The sequence below is a fragment of the Alligator sinensis genome, unplaced genomic scaffold (assembly GCF_000455745.1).
Source record: "Alligator sinensis unplaced genomic scaffold, ASM45574v1 scaffold1385_1, whole genome shotgun sequence".
Lineage (NCBI taxonomy): Eukaryota > Metazoa > Chordata > Crocodylia > Alligatoridae > Alligator > Alligator sinensis.
The window spans coordinates 593,653-609,236 of record NW_005842793.1 but is presented as its reverse complement, the minus strand read 5'-3'; the positions used below and the strand labels follow the sequence as shown (position 1 = coordinate 609,236).

The 15,584-nt window shown below is 39.5% G+C and overlaps 1 protein-coding gene across 2 annotated transcripts in view; it reads left to right on the top strand.

Moving 5' to 3' along the window:
- Window positions 1-15,584, top strand: part of WARS (tryptophanyl-tRNA synthetase) — a 42,889-nt gene that overhangs the window by 16,799 nt on the left and 10,506 nt on the right. For both annotated transcript variants that reach the window (XM_025191185.1, XM_006035062.3), the window contains exons 4-9: window positions 1,115-1,223; window positions 2,827-2,946; window positions 3,629-3,811; window positions 11,069-11,169; window positions 12,029-12,141; window positions 13,385-13,558. In XM_025191185.1, the coding sequence (XP_025046970.1) occupies window positions 1,115-1,223; window positions 2,827-2,946; window positions 3,629-3,811; window positions 11,069-11,169; window positions 12,029-12,141; window positions 13,385-13,558 (800 nt within the window). The remainder of the gene's footprint in view (window positions 1-1,114; window positions 1,224-2,826; window positions 2,947-3,628; window positions 3,812-11,068; window positions 11,170-12,028; window positions 12,142-13,384; window positions 13,559-15,584) is intronic.

Below are 15,584 nucleotides of genomic sequence, written 5' to 3'. Positions count from 1 at the left end.
ATTTTACAATTATGGCCTAGGGCTTTGGTAGAAAGAAGCAATTTGTTCTCCCTGTCTTTAAATTACGGTGAGAGGAAGAGATGGAAGGATGAGCAGTGGTTAAAATTAATCTGGTTAAAATTCCCAGTGATGCCCTTTTTTTCTTCTACCTCTGGAGATGCGCTAGTCTCAGATGATTTCTCACGAGATCATTAACATTGTCCTGCAGTTGTTCTGTAGACTTCTCAGGTTGCATTCAGGGTATTTATATTGTCTTCTCGAAACGAGAACTTGCTGTTAGTTTCCGTTTTCTTGATGTCAAACCCAAACAGCTGTTAACGTGCCTTAATGTTTTTGATGTCTGATACATCCTTGAATACTTTTCTCAAAGAATCTGCTCTCCTGATACTGGTTTTAGGAAGGGTCGTATTTATTCTAATCCTTGAGGTCTAGACTGTCTTTGCTCACTCAGCTATCTTGGTTTCAGCAGTGCTGTCAGACAGTTTCAATCTCTATGTTTTTGTAGAGAATCCGGTCAAGCTGGAGCTTCCATAATGGTATCAAAATAAAAGCAAAGGACTTTATCCTTCTGAGGTATGAAAGGCAAAGAGAACAGTTTGAATGCTTATGGCTGGCTATAAGCTTTGGGAGGTAAGGAAGGGAGCTGTAGAACTACACAGCAGCCATTCCTGAAGTGACTTCCTTATTGATTTTAAAGGGATGTTTTCTCTAAAATACTTTGTCTTGCTCTATCTTAAGGAGGTTAATACAGTACGTAAACAATCAGTCATTGGTTTCCACCTGGAAAGAATGCCCTGCTGTGGTAGTCACAGTTGGGACCAGGGGACTGTATCTAGGTCCCGGTCTGAGAGTGAAAGAATTGAATGATTCTGCCAGAGATCATAAAGGTGATCCTACAAGGCTAGGAGGGGTCAGAGGTGCTCACATACTGTGACAAGGGTGAGCAGCTGTTTGCAAATTTTCTGAACATAGTAATTAACTATGACCCAAATTTTTCCTGCTTTGTAATGTTGTTTTAGATGTCTTCAGTTTAGTGCCTAAGGAATATATTCTGTTTAAGTCTATAGAGCACTTCAGCTAGCAACATATATAAATTATGCAATTTTTATTGCAGTTCGGTTTGGCAGCAGTAAAATTGACAAAGAGCTGATCAGTCGAATAGAAAGAGTAACTGGGCAAAAACCTCACCACTTTCTACGCAGAGGCATCTTTTTTTCTCATAGGTGAGTGAGTTTTCTTACCAGTGTAGAACTTTAAAAGACAAGGACTGTGTGCAAATCAGGATATATACAGCACCTGTCCATGTAGTGGGAGCAACCTGTGTCCAGTAGAAAGCCATGCTGTGCTGTCACGTTACAAATGTAAACCCAATTGAACATGCTTGAAATCATGCTTGTTACTCCAGACTTACACCATCCTAACTGAGAGCAAAATTTTGCCCCCAAAGCCTAGTTAATTTCTTTCAGAATATATGCATTGATTTAGAATATTTCACCATTAATTCAAAGCAAGTAGGGAAAATTTGGGGAATGCACAATGGGAGTCTTTGCTATTTCACTGTGATGCCTTCCTTCCACCTTGTATTATAAGCACCACTGTTTTTATAACATGCATGAATCAATAGCATAGAAAATAGCAAATAAATGCTGTTGTGTTAAGCAGAAAAATATTCTATCATGTCACTAGTTTAACAAGAAACAGTTTGTATTAAAATATTAAGTCTAGAGAACTCAAGTAGTTTTGGAATGTCATTTTCTCTTAAAGTCTAGCACTAAAATATTAAAAGCTTTCTGTAAAGCATCACATCTTTATATATTAAATGATGCAACTAGCAGTTATATTTATGGCTATTGCATGACTCGCTTTTGCAAAGGTGGCCTTAATGAATGTGTGGGCAGCACAGGAAATGTTATAACCCCGTATAAATAACTGAGGGGGAGGATTCAAAAGCTGTTTGTCATACGGTATGAGTCAGCACTTTCTACTTGCTTCAGTTCCTCACATTCAGCATCTATAGGAGTATTGCAGCTCATCTCCAGAAATAAAATCCCTTGAATCCCACATCTAAGTCCTTTTTAAAGTTATCCTTTGTTCCTGGAAATAACATCTTATTTCTCGATGCAATCAAATTTTTTGGGAGCAAGGTGCAAGGGAAGGCAGATAGATACAAGTTGTTGATTCAAGCAGGAAAATTTTCAAGTGTTAGGTATTGTCTAGTTCTAGTCATGCTTAGGCCCATTCCTCAATCAGTAGTTAACGACATAGACCTCTCTGTGCTCATGTAAAGTGTCTGTTGGTTTCCTTGAGGCTGTACACAGATTCAAGGGTGCCACGCAATATTAGTACTAGTAAGTGTGCAAAGACTTGCACATGACTCACAAGACAAACCCAGATATTTCAAATGGGAATCCATAGTGGGGGCCTTAAGTCCAAAAAGATTAAGAACCACTGGTCAACACTGTTGGAATCCAGTGGACAACCAGTGCCTCCCATCCAATGTCATAGTATAAATGCCACATTTTCTATTATTAAATAATTCTGGCTTTACTTTTTTTAACCTATTTATATGTTCTCTCTGAGGTTTAGGCAAGCACAACTTTTCTTTTCTTTTTTTTCTTTAGGTAACTCCTTTTAAGTATGCTAATAATAGAGTGTTAATTTGCTCAATTTTATATGTGAATACATTTGGCAGTCAGAAGCTTTCACTCTTCAAATCCAAGATGTTACTTTCTCTTACAGTTGTCCTTCTAGAATTCATTCATTTATCCTTGTTGCTCAGCTTCTTTAAAAGTCACATCGTGTTGCCTCTTTTTTTATTTTCTTTAGAGATATGAACCAAATTCTTGATGCATATGAAAATAAGAAGCCCTTTTACCTTTATACTGGTAGAGGCCCCTCTTCTGAGGCATTGCATGTTGGTCATTTGATCCCATTTATCTTCACAAAGTAAGTAGCTTGAGCCACTATGTTATGTACTTCATATTGAACAAGAACATTTGGTTTTCATCTAGTGACATATTGAATTGCATTTAACATTTGAACAGTACATCACAACCAAGAATTGTTTATTTCAGTTAAATATAAGAGCAAACATAAAAATCTGTTACTGAAATATTAAGGTCACATTCGGTAAAGTAAATATTTTACAGTCCCAGCACCCACTGTAACTTTCCCATGTGTCAGGTAAATATTATTCGTTGTTCTTTTTCCTGTAAAATAAGTGTATGCCAACTCAGCAAGTTTATGTAATAGTTTGCATGACATGGTACCAACAGTAGCTGGGAACTCAGCTTGAAGACTCACAAAATTCCTTTCAGACTTATGTTCCTGAATGACAACAAATACAGTGAGGCCACTAATGTGACCATAGAAACCTAGCTTCATTTCAGTTCTGCCTGAGTAACCATTTATGTTCTGTGCAAAATGTGTGTGAAAGAGTAGTTCTGAGAGAGGGTGAGGGGGTCTCTGTGTGTTCTGACTTGATAGACTTTTTGCAATGGTTTAGTGAAAGCATCAATGACTGAATAATGTACATAGAGGTAGAGATTCAAACCTCTTAATTTTTTTCTCTGAATTTACAACCTATTCACTGTAAGTTATCTTAAAATATTTTTTTAACTTTGAATAGGTGGCTGCAAGAAGTATTTGATATTCCTTTGGTTATACAGTTGACTGATGATGAGAAGTACCTTTGGAAAGATCTGACGGTTGAGAAAGCTTATGAATATGCTATAGAGAATGCAAAGGATATCATAGCCTGTGGTTTTGACATCAATAAAACCTTCATCTTTTCTGATCTTGACTACTTGGGGTAAGTTTATAAAAATTTCATGACCCATGATCAAACGTTTTAAAGTATTTTCTGTGTACTTTCAACAGCCAGCAACATAAGCACAGCTTTGTGACTGGATTTGAAACCTATGAGACAATTTTTTGTGCCACGTAACAGAACTTTGCTTTTAATGAGAATGTTCTTACTATCTGGGCCTGCTTACAGACATAGGAAAAACAAAAAGAAAACAGTGCTTTATGCCCCCCGTGCCAAGCACGGCGCATGCCCAGAAGAGGCAGCTTGTTAGTTTGACCTGGTTCACCCAACATCTGTATACATCAGGTACTTCAACGGGACTTTTTGGCGCTTTTATCTAATAGCTGAACGTTATTTGGGCCATGGATGGGAGAGGCTTTTCAACTGATACCATTACCAGTTAGTAATGTGGTTACATTATTCTAACATGCTACTACACAGTGATTAGGGGTGAGAATATCCCGTTTATATTCATCATGGCATTTTTCTACCACACTTACAGTGTTTCCTCCCATGGCATCCATTTTACTTTCACCATCATAATATTTTCTGTTTACACTTTAGTCCTAATTTTGCAATTGGTTTCTATGCTTATGGGGCATATATATACCCTGCCCCTTACAATCGACAGTACTTTAGATTAACAAACAGTCCATCCTTTGTAACTCATTGGGGTGGTGGAACCCATTTGATGGTATGCCCTTTTCCATTAGGAACATTGGGAGACTTAATTTAATAAATATTTCTTAGGGTTCCACTGTTTATTTCTAACATACTTGCCCTAAGTCCCATTCCCCTTGTTTTATGGTACCATTCACCATTATTTACCATGAAGCCCATTTTTCCTGCCAGTTTTTATATGCTTTTCGCAAATCTCCATTCATTCTGCTTCAACTCTGCCCAGTATTACATCTTTAATTAATTGCATTTACATTTGATTTAACAAAGATTATGCTTGGGTACATGCCACTGCTTTTGCAGTTTTCTCTATCATGTTAATTGTGGTTTTTTCTATCATGTTAATTGTTTTCTTAACTTTTTTTATTAACAATTTTCCCAGTTGTCTTACTTCTGTTTTTGTTAGATTAATAATCATGTTGGTATGTATCATGGAGCTAGACATGGGGCTCCTCAACTCCCCTATTGTACCTGTTGCTGTGATTAATGTATTAGCCAGAATTTTTACATTTGTAGAATTAAGGGTCACATCAGCAGTTTCTACTTCTTCCAGTAGCGCTTCTAAATCCTTTTTTTCATTTTTTGCTTATGTTCGGATTGTGGTCCCTGAAAATAATTTGGCATAATTAACGTTAAGCATTGATTAAACCTTTCGTTTTTTTGCATAAACCTTTTACAAGAGCTGTTAATGTTACTAACATTAAAACTAATTACATTCATATATACATGTAACATCACAAATGTATAATTTGTTACAGTTTGTCTCAAACTACTGAGGTTGCCAAAACTAATTTCTTTGAAAATAAGATCTTGCTTTGGAACCAGGGGAAACTATTTGGAGCTAGACTGTTCTCAGTGGTGGCAGATGACAGAACAAGGAACAATGGTCTCAAGTTGCAGCAAGGAAAGTTTACATTAGATATTAAGAATGTTCTCACTAGGAGGCTAGTAAAACACTGGAACAGGTTACCCAGAGAGGTGGGAGCTCCATCCTTGGAGGTTTTCAAGACCCGGCTAGACAAAGCTTTGGCTAGGATGATCTAGTTGGAGACGGGCCTGCTTTGAGCAGGGGGTTGGACTAGATGACCTCCAGAGATCCTTCCAACCCTAATTTTCTAGATTCTATGAAACACCTTAGCCCATTGTCCCATCACCTGTTGTCCATCACTGGTTTGTAGAACACATTGATAGTTTCCCAAATAGGTTATGGTTTTACTTGAATGTTTTCCCTTTGTAAAGTTGCTAACTATAATAAAGTTTTCAGTATATTGTACCACCAACATGGGGCTAATAGCTGAAGATTTCACCTTCAGTGTCCAGTGTGATCTCATGCTGTCATTATATTACAACATAGAGACACGTTGCCCGTGACTTTCAGTAGATATGTGCTAGCTATTATGTCAATTGCACACGTTTTTGTTGACACGGGCCTTGACACAATCATCCCTGCCACCTGCTGCATCTGGTCTAAGCTGAACAGTTTTGCTGCTTCAATTATCATCAGGAGGATCTGTATCTTACTACTGTTGTCCCTGAAAGACAAAGAAGAAGAGCTTATTGCTCCTGTTATTGGTCTCTCCATGCCTTCATGTATAGGTTGCTTATTTTTTTGGATTTCCACTTGATGCACTGTGACACTAGTCTTGTTTACAATCCTAACGGGCCCTGTCCATAAAAGACTTAGTGAGTGATCCTTCTCTTTAAACAACCTATATATTACATGCTCTCCTACTTCTCATTTCTGGGGAGGTAGTAAAGGTCCTATTCTCCTGTCCATTTTTTTTATATTTGCTTTTAGGGTTACAGCCACTTGCCTGTTAACTATTGCAGTTGACTTTACAAGATATTGAACCCATTCGTCTTTGAGAATTCTGGGTTGCATCTCATTGGATGGACCTTTCACCCACCAATGCTCTGAGAGCCTTATTTTTTTTCCCCGTCATTGCATGGTGAGGGGGGTAATCCTATGCACTGCTCGGGTTCTTCTGATCGCCATTAAAATTAAAGGTATCCTGACCTTGTTGGTTGACTGCCTTATGCAAGACAGTTATATATGGTCGTTCAACAAGTTTTAGTTAAAGCCATTTTGATGTGCAGGAGGCTGAGTACACATAACAGTGAGGCGCACTGGAACATTCTAATTAATGGAGTCTGCTCCAACAACTAATTAGAACATGTCGGAGCACATGTATAGGCACCCTTGAAGACCCTTTTCAGCAATAGGGGCCATAGGCCCCTGGCAGGCATCAAGCCATCGCTTAACCTTTACAACTCCCTTCTCAATGGGGAAACGAGGATGGTCAATAGGGAGGGTCACCCCAGTGATTGAAGTCGTAATTGTAATAGGGAAGATATAGATTTGGGCAATTGTCATCCCAGTCTTCTAACTCATTTTCACTAGGCCCATCTTCTCCTAGATGTCCCCCCACATGTCTCCCCCCAGCCTTGTATCTCTGCCACAATTTCCTCTGACACTCCTAATTTAGCTTCCAACTCTCTTATCTTCTGGTGTCATTGACTGTGGTCAGACCTAGCTAAATTTGGAGAATGTTTCAAGACCTCTCGCACAGCTTCTTGTGGATCCTGTCCTTTCTATTTCCACAATGCTGTTTCTTTATCTGCTTCCTTCTTTTTGGTTTTATAAAGCTTCCACTTGTTTTTTTAACTTTGTAATTTCTACTTTGTCGTTTAAGGACATGCCTTGTAATGCATTAATTTGTGCCTTTAAGACCGCTACCTCTTGCCACAGTTTCTCTGCGTCATCCTCTGCATTCTGTAAATGCTCCATTTATTTAGTTAAAGCTTTACATGCAATCAACAGCCCCTGGAGGGCATCTCACTTCTTTGCCTTTTTATTCACCCAGGGTTTATGTCTGGAGACTATCCAGGGAAGACCACTGGTTGCACAACTGCACAAATGGATCCAGTCCACAGAATGTGTCCTTATCCCAGAAACTTGGAGTGGCTTTGTCTACAACCCACTTCTCCAACTCTTGACTCTTTTTTTTTTTTTTGCTCACAGAGTCTGCCATTAAGCTCACTAATCTAGGGGGAATACTCCCTAGGTTGCCCTGAGCCTAACACAGAATAAGTGCAACACTTTTCTGTGATTCCCTTAAAGATTTCAACACTGACTGTCTCACTCTCATGCCCACTCACAGACTTGTCAGCCTGTGTTACACACGGCACATGTTGCACACAGTCTACAATGCATGTATGGCTTACACTGGTAACCTTAGGACTGAAACTTGATTATTTGGGATCAAAACCTTACCGATGTCCTTAGCTTGATATAACTTTTCTGCTTTTTTTAGGGAATACAAGTAACTTGTCAAACACCTCTTATTGAAGTATAACAAGAAGGTTACCACTTTGATTTCCAGTAGGGGGTGCACTGCTAATAGAAGCTCACAAGATTCTTGCAATTTAAAAATAAGCAGCTTATTGTAACTGCCTGATCTATAATAGAGTTTGAAAATTAAGTTGTAGGCTTTACTTTCTCACATGGGTGACGAGAAAAAGCTTCCAGGAAGACTTCAGAATGGGGAAGAACGCTTTAGAGACAGCACTTAACCTTTTGTATCCCCACATGGCATTGGTTCTTAACTCATTAAAAAGAATTTGCTTTTATGGGACTTAATTTTGCAAATCTTTACCAACTTAAGTATGTGTTTCCTATGTGAGGGCATAAGACCTCAATGATTGTATATTGATTTTTGTTTTTATGCCATTAAATACATTTTCAGTAGTATGCAAGAGGACAGTGCCTCTGAGATGTTCCAAACTGCCTAAGTTTAAAGACTTCCTGATAAGGCTTTGAATTTCTTCTAACTTGTTCATGCCTGCCTGCCATATTTCTGTGAACATCTAGGGTTGGATTTTCAAACATCCTCAGTGTTCACCTGTTTGCTTCCATTTGTATTCTCAATAAAACTTTAATGGAGACCAGTGGCAGCAGAGTTAGACCACAAGTGTGGTTGCAAGTTCTACCCATGTACATGTGCAAACACAGTGTATATTTTGAGATCTGTCTCAGTCTTAAGCAAAAATAGCACCAACGTCTGCTGAATGGCAGTTGCTGAAGCTGCGGTATTGCTACATGTTCTCATGCATCTGCCAGTATTGCCAAATGGCCCTGAAGGTATAAGCTAATACCTGACTGTCCATTAATTCCAGTTCCCTGGAAAGATTAAAGTTGCAAAACTTTACGATCAGGGAGCAGATATATATTTTTGGAGCTCTTTTTTTTTAATAAGCCTATATACTTACCCTGCATTAAACCTTGTAAGGTCCCTTACAGCCCTACTTTCCTAAGTCCCTGTGATCAGTATTAAATATCAGAGATCTTCTGACCCAGAGATTCAAGTCAGTTCTGGTATAGAAGTACTGGTCCTATATATTTTTCATTTTACATTTATTATGGTTCTTTCTTTCATTTTATAAAAATCAGTTTTTAAAATATTTTATATTTTAACAACAACAAAAACCCAGAAAAATTCTCCAGAGTGCCCCCATTCTTATATATACACACCCCTCAGTAATATTCCTCTCCCTTTTCCTGCAAACTGAGGAGAGGAAATGTTATCTTAGAGCATATTAGGCCTGATCTTGAAATCTTTTACTCTGTGAGTATTTGTTACTCTTATGGCTGTCCTACTCAAGTCAGCATGAGTAGGAGCTACTTAAGTAAGTAAAGATGAGCAAAGTGAATAAGCATGAGAAAATTATGAGCAATGTTTTCCCCTTCCCTCTAATGCCGTAAAAACTAATAATAGGGAAGCGGAAAAAGGGAAGACTCTAGGGCATTGTCTCATACTCCCAAACTTGTATCTAAATTTCCTATGCCACACACAGACTACAGCAAATGTAACTTCCAAGCAAAAATAAAATGGTAAGAATTTTGAAGTAACAGAAGAAAGAAACAATTGGAATAGGCAGCAGGTATCCCTACAGCTATGATAATCAGACCTTCATGTGTTCTGCAGCGTCTGTACGGCTTAGATCCAATTCTGTACCAACTGGACTGCAGAAACCTTGAGACAGGGACCTTGACTCATTCCGTCTTGTACAGCACCATGTTGTTATATTTATGTGACAGTTTAAGGCCCTAATTGGGATCAAGGTTACATTGTCTAATAGGCATAAAAATATACAAGAAAGCACAATTCCTGCCTGAAGAGTTTGCAAAGAGAGGAGAGAAGGAGGGTCACAGTAATAAGAACCTCCAAGTACATAAATGAGTTGTGTGCTAATATGTTTGTATCAGGTATATTGTTTTGTGTAACAGCCCAGCCAACTTCAGATTCTTTTGCAGGGAGGTGGGGTCAGTAATACTAGGTTTGATCAGTACTACTCTTGCAAAGCCCCTTGCAATTTTAATAGGAGGTCTTGGCTAAGAAAAGACTGTAGGGTTAGCCTTGAAAGTTGTTAGTGTTTGGGTTTTCTTTATCCTTCCCCCAGAAGTTTTTATCTGTTTTTCAAAAACTGTTCTTAGTAGACCCATAACATATCATTGGCACTTGGAAGAGGAAGGTCGATTAGGTGTTCAGATAGAGAGGTTTTTAGTCATGCTTATAACCTCAATAATTCAGGGGAGGTTAGCTCTTTGGAGGAAAGTTATGGAGGTTTTCTCTAGTGTTCCCAATGCTTGCTTCCCTGAAAGAGAAAGAAACCATATTTGTTTTTCCTTGTAGTACAAGGAATTTGCAAAGATGTCATCCTGATGAAGAAATATTCTCTGCCATTTTACTTCCATTCAGTGATAACTACAGGTTCCATTTGCACTGGAATTATTTCTGGGGTTGACAACACATGGAATAGCTCTACAAAATTTAGCTGTAGCATAGGAGCTGCCCATCCGTAACCAACTGAAACAACAGCCTCCCATGAAAAATTCAGCTTTTCAGCAGAAATTCAAAAAACAACTGTTTTGATTTAGAAATGGTGTTAGAAATGCTGATTTAGAAATGCTGTCTAATGGGATCATAGTCAAGTGCATCCCACTCCTATTCTCTGTAGGCCAAACTCCCTAGTTCAAATACATCTCCCATGGTCTCCTTTCTAAGAGAGCCCAATTGCAGTATCTTGGTGGTATCTGGCCATAGAATATTATGGAAGATTTCAGTTCAAAGTGCCCTGGCCTAGAGAGGGAAATGGGGATCTGACACCATTTCAGCTCCCATGAGCATCACCCCAGCATCATTTGCAAGTCAGAATATTTTTGTTTCCAGGCATTTGTTTTTTTGACAAAAAGGTTATGTTTTCAGAGTACAGCAACTACTGATTGTGAGAAGTTTCATATTTAGGAAACCTCAATCTTCCACCAGTAAAACCAATTTTCATAAAAAAGCTTTTGATGAGCCCCATCTACAAAGTATATGGTAGCTTCAATAAGAAAATGTAAAATAATCTTTTTTTTAACAAAAAGTATAACTATCCAGAATGTGTCATAAAGCAGTACTGCTCAGGTGGAGTAACAGCTCACCTGCATTGTGTCAGTTTTATTACAGAAATGATATTAGAAAAAGTTGAAGAGGGAAACTATATTTTGCTATTAATTTGTCTTTTCTTTTTGCCTTACAGAATGAGTCCTGGATTCTACAAAAACATTGTAAAGATCCAAAAGCATGTTACGTTTAACCAAGTGAAAGGAATCTTTGGCTTTACAGATAGCGATTGCATTGGTAAGATTGTGAATATGAACTGCTAGAAATTACAGCTTTTTTGCACATTTTTTGAGTCAAAGGCAACTTGGTTATGTAAACAGACTAGGATCTGCGCTCATTAAAAGGCTGAGAAGGAAAGCACAATGTTAATATTTTAAACTGGTGTCCTTCAAGCCAAATTACAGCTATCAATTTTTTTTTTTGCAATATAAATACTGCTGCTGTCTTAATGGCAATGAAGTATTAAATACAGAATTTATCTAAGTTTGTGTGATAAGCTTAAGTGTAGAGAATAATTATTTATTTTACTACTATTAGCATTGGAATGGTTTCAGTAAAAATATTTCTCTTGTAAGTCCTTTCCATCCCTACTTTTCTATGATATATTCTCTCTATATATATTTATATGTATTTATATATTAATAAATAAAATTCAGTTCAATATTTTACATAAAGAATTGCCTAAAAGTAGGACTGGAAGGGACTCAAGGCAGAAATATCCCTATCCAAAACATCCCATACAAGAGCTTCTCTCTCTTTCTCAGTCAGTTCAGTATCTGAGCAATATGGAATTAATATGTATTTCAGATATTGAACTAAATTAATTGTTTCTGTGTAGTTGTATGTCTTGTTAAGGATATCAGAAGTGTCATAGTAGGTCAGACCAGTGGTCCATCTAGCCCAGTAGCCTGTCTCCAAATGCCTAGAGTAATCTAGTCCTTTTCATTACCCTTCCTGACATCCACCATCATTAGTTTATAGATGCCAGTGAACTTTGTTAGAGTTAACTTACTTTAGTATTAATTGATTATGCATCCTGGGTGATAGTGCACTGGCAAGGGCAAATCAGAATCTTCCAAAATGTCTTCTTTTCTAGGAAAGATCAGTTTTCCTGCTATTCAAGCTGCTCCGTCCTTCAGCTCAACATTCCCACAGATTTTCAAGGGCAAGGAGGACATTCAGTGTCTTATTCCATGTGCCATTGATCAAGTGAGAAATCATCTTATTATGCATCAGCTTTATTTTAAGGGGTGTGTGGGGTTTTTTTAATGCACACATCAGACCTCTCTGCAGGGGCATGAATGCATTTACAAAACTTTCTTTCCACAAGCAACTTCCTTAGGCAGACATGTGAGAAAGTGGAAGGGCCTTACACTATGTCCAGTAAAAACAAAAGCCCTTCAGCCAAGAGTACACACCTTACTAGTTAGTACATGTTCCTATTAAGTATTTAATCCATCGTGATCTCAGCTCAATTCCTGTAGTGTATAGGTGTAGGCATGTGTTGTGCCCACCTAGTCAGGCACCATGGCCTTCTTTGAAGGATCAAATCCCCAGCCTTTACCATCCAAACAATAGATTTTTACCATTTGAATGCTATAAGCTACAGGGCTTTACCTCCTCTGGGAACAGCCACTGGGAGATGTATGAACTAAAGCAGGACTGTAAGCAGCCCCCAACTTGTAAGTGTCTGGGGGCTACAGATGGCCACTGCCCCCTCTGCTGCACTGTGCACACAGACACCCTGGCCTCCCCCTCAGCTCCCCAGCTGTACCGTACCTCAGACATCCCAGGCTGCCAGCTCTCAGGGCGCTACAGCCTGCACTGCACTTCAGGAAACCGAAACAGGAGGAGGGAGGGGGAGCCTGGATGCCTCTACTGTTACTGCAACTGGAGCAGCGGGGGGAGCAAACAGCTGGGTAGGAGCCCAGGGGCTGCAAGTTAACTCCTCAAGGACCACATGTAGCCCCTGGGTCACCTGTTAGACAGCCCTGAACTAAACCATTGCATTCCATCCATACTGTATTGTCACCATAGTTGTGTCAGCTCCTGACATGGCTTGTAAAAAAGCACTATTAACTCAGTGCTGGGAGAGTGCTCAGTGCTCTAGATCAGATTCTTTGCCTGTGGAAGCTTGCAGTCCAGCTGCCAGCCCCTGTTGATAGGTGGCCAACTCTTGTCTGAGCCATCCAATGTATGGCTTTCACAGTTACTGAGGACATAACACAGCTTCTTTTAAAATAAATGTATTGAGTGTTTATGACATGAGTCCACAAAGAGACTACAGAGATGCAGAGAGGGATTTTTTCAGGGTAGGTTGGCTGCCTAAGGGAACTGGTAACTGAATAGGGAATATCCTGCCAGAAGATTAGTACTTTGGAGCTGAACTAGGTCAGGAGTAATCAAGCAGTTTTCAACTGGGTATATTCAGTTTTATTGGTGATTGTTCCAGGATCCTTATTTCAGAATGACCCGAGATGTAGCACCTAGACTTGGATACCCAAAACCAGCATTACTGCACTCAGTCTTTTTCCCAGCCCTGCAAGGAGCTCAGACAAAAATGAGTGCCAGTGATCCCAACTCTTCCATCTTCCTCACTGACACACCCAAGCAAATCAAGACGAAGGTAAGAATGTGTTCATTTATTGAACATGTACAGCACTGTTAAGAAGGGTAGATTTCTTCAGGGTAACAAAAGAATCTGTTGTTGTTGTATGGCTATCGATTCATACCTGGCCATATCCTCTTTCCTTGAACAGTTCATCCTACGTTCAGGAATGGACTGAGTCGTACAAATGTAACTGACCTCATAGACTCTTTCGCCCTGCCAGCTAGACTACCAGAGTAAGGTTTAATGTACTAAACATCCGGTTGGTTCCTCTGGTGTCTGCAGAGCTCTGGCATAAGAATAAGTTCTGTTGATTCTTTGCCTCTAAAAATACTCAGCAGTTTCCATAGTTGTAAAGACTGACAATCTGTGATGTATATTAAATTAGCAGCTCTTGTTCTCTATTGATACCGCACTGTACCAAACACCATGTGTTACCCAGTGCCGGTTGCTAGGCAAGCCCAGCTTTTACTGCTGCTCTCAATGGATCTGCCTTTGCTGCAGACTCCTCCAGCTAATTAGCTTATGAACAGAAATATTACATTAACTTCTGCCTTGATATTGAAACGGGCATTTCCTCCTGACCAGGCATATTTCCATAACTTCTGTTAATCCTAAAGGAAAGGTTGCTGGTGGTAGTAGACTGGATTAGGCAAGGTGTGCCCCTGTGATGTAGATTTGCTCTGGGAATGAGTCATCCTTAGAATGTTCTGGAAACATTACAAGTTAGACGGGGAAACCTGCTTCTGGGACTCTGGCTGCGAGAGACTCTTGACTTGCTAACGTGTAAGCAGGTGTTCTTTTTATGCCTAAAGTTAGCACTTAATGGAGGGTTTAATGGTAAAGTATACAGCCTGTGATTAGGGAAGGGTTGCTGTCACTCAAAAGAGGAGGAAAATCTCTTCGTCTGGTAGATGACTAGGGAGCATCCCTAACATGGTTATCAAGCTATCGTGGAGTGCACTGATCAGACTTTTCCACACTGAAGAACCAGTGTCTTGCATGTGAACTGGTAGGAATAAGTAGTATTTAAGAAATACAATTGTAACTCACTGTTGATGGGGTCTTGCATTTGTGTGGTGTGGGTGTCAGTTTGCAGTGCTGTACAGTTAGGTGGAGGTTGTTTGGTTTTGTTTGGTTTTTTAAACAAAGGTTTACACTAGATTATGCTCTTCCAAATACAACATTGGTCATTTTCCCTCCATTCTTTTGGTGAGTAACCAATATCGTCCACTAGCTGACAAATTAGGCTGTCACCAATGAAAGCTTATGGCTGTCTGAACCTGTGAGCCCCTCTGGGCTTTCAAGTAAAGGTGTGACAGAACTGAAGCATGATCCATACATGGGGCCTCCTGCCATGCCACAGCTGGGGCACTGTTTGGTGGGAGAGTCCCATCAGCTGCGGGACTCCCAGCCCCAGCTGCGCCTGGTGCACCCCTACAGCTGAAAGCCCAGTCAGCTGATGGGGCTCCCAGCTGCAGGGGCAGACTCTGCTACACATGCAAATTTAAAGCTGGATAGCAACCAGCTATAAAGTTAGTACATATTTGCAAGGTCTAACTTTATAGTTGGAGCTTTTTATGGTGTAATAGCTACTTTACATGTGTAGCTGGTCTCAATGTAATTGTGCAGTTAACCAGTCAATTGTACAGTATCTGTAACATGTAGAAGGAGGCTAAGGTGCCACCCTGCCCTGCCTTGTACCTGACTTCAGACTAACTACTGCTCTCTAAATAGCCTCTGGGATGCTACCAGCCTACATCAGCTGTTTTAGTAAACTGGCTGAAACAGTAACTAGAACTATAGTTCTAACCACTGTGAATATCACAGTATAAAGGTGTAACCCACACTGCTTGTGCAAAGGAAATGTATGCCTTGTTCAGTCTGTTAGGATTCTTTGAGCATTAATGAAGTAATAGGTGAAGGGGAACAAGCTGATGCTTCTTTAGATTTTAAAAATATAAAAAGTGGCCACTAAGGAAACAAGGAAGTAATGCAGCTAAAGGTGGACATTGTTGTGGATCGTGAACTAACCAGGAGACAG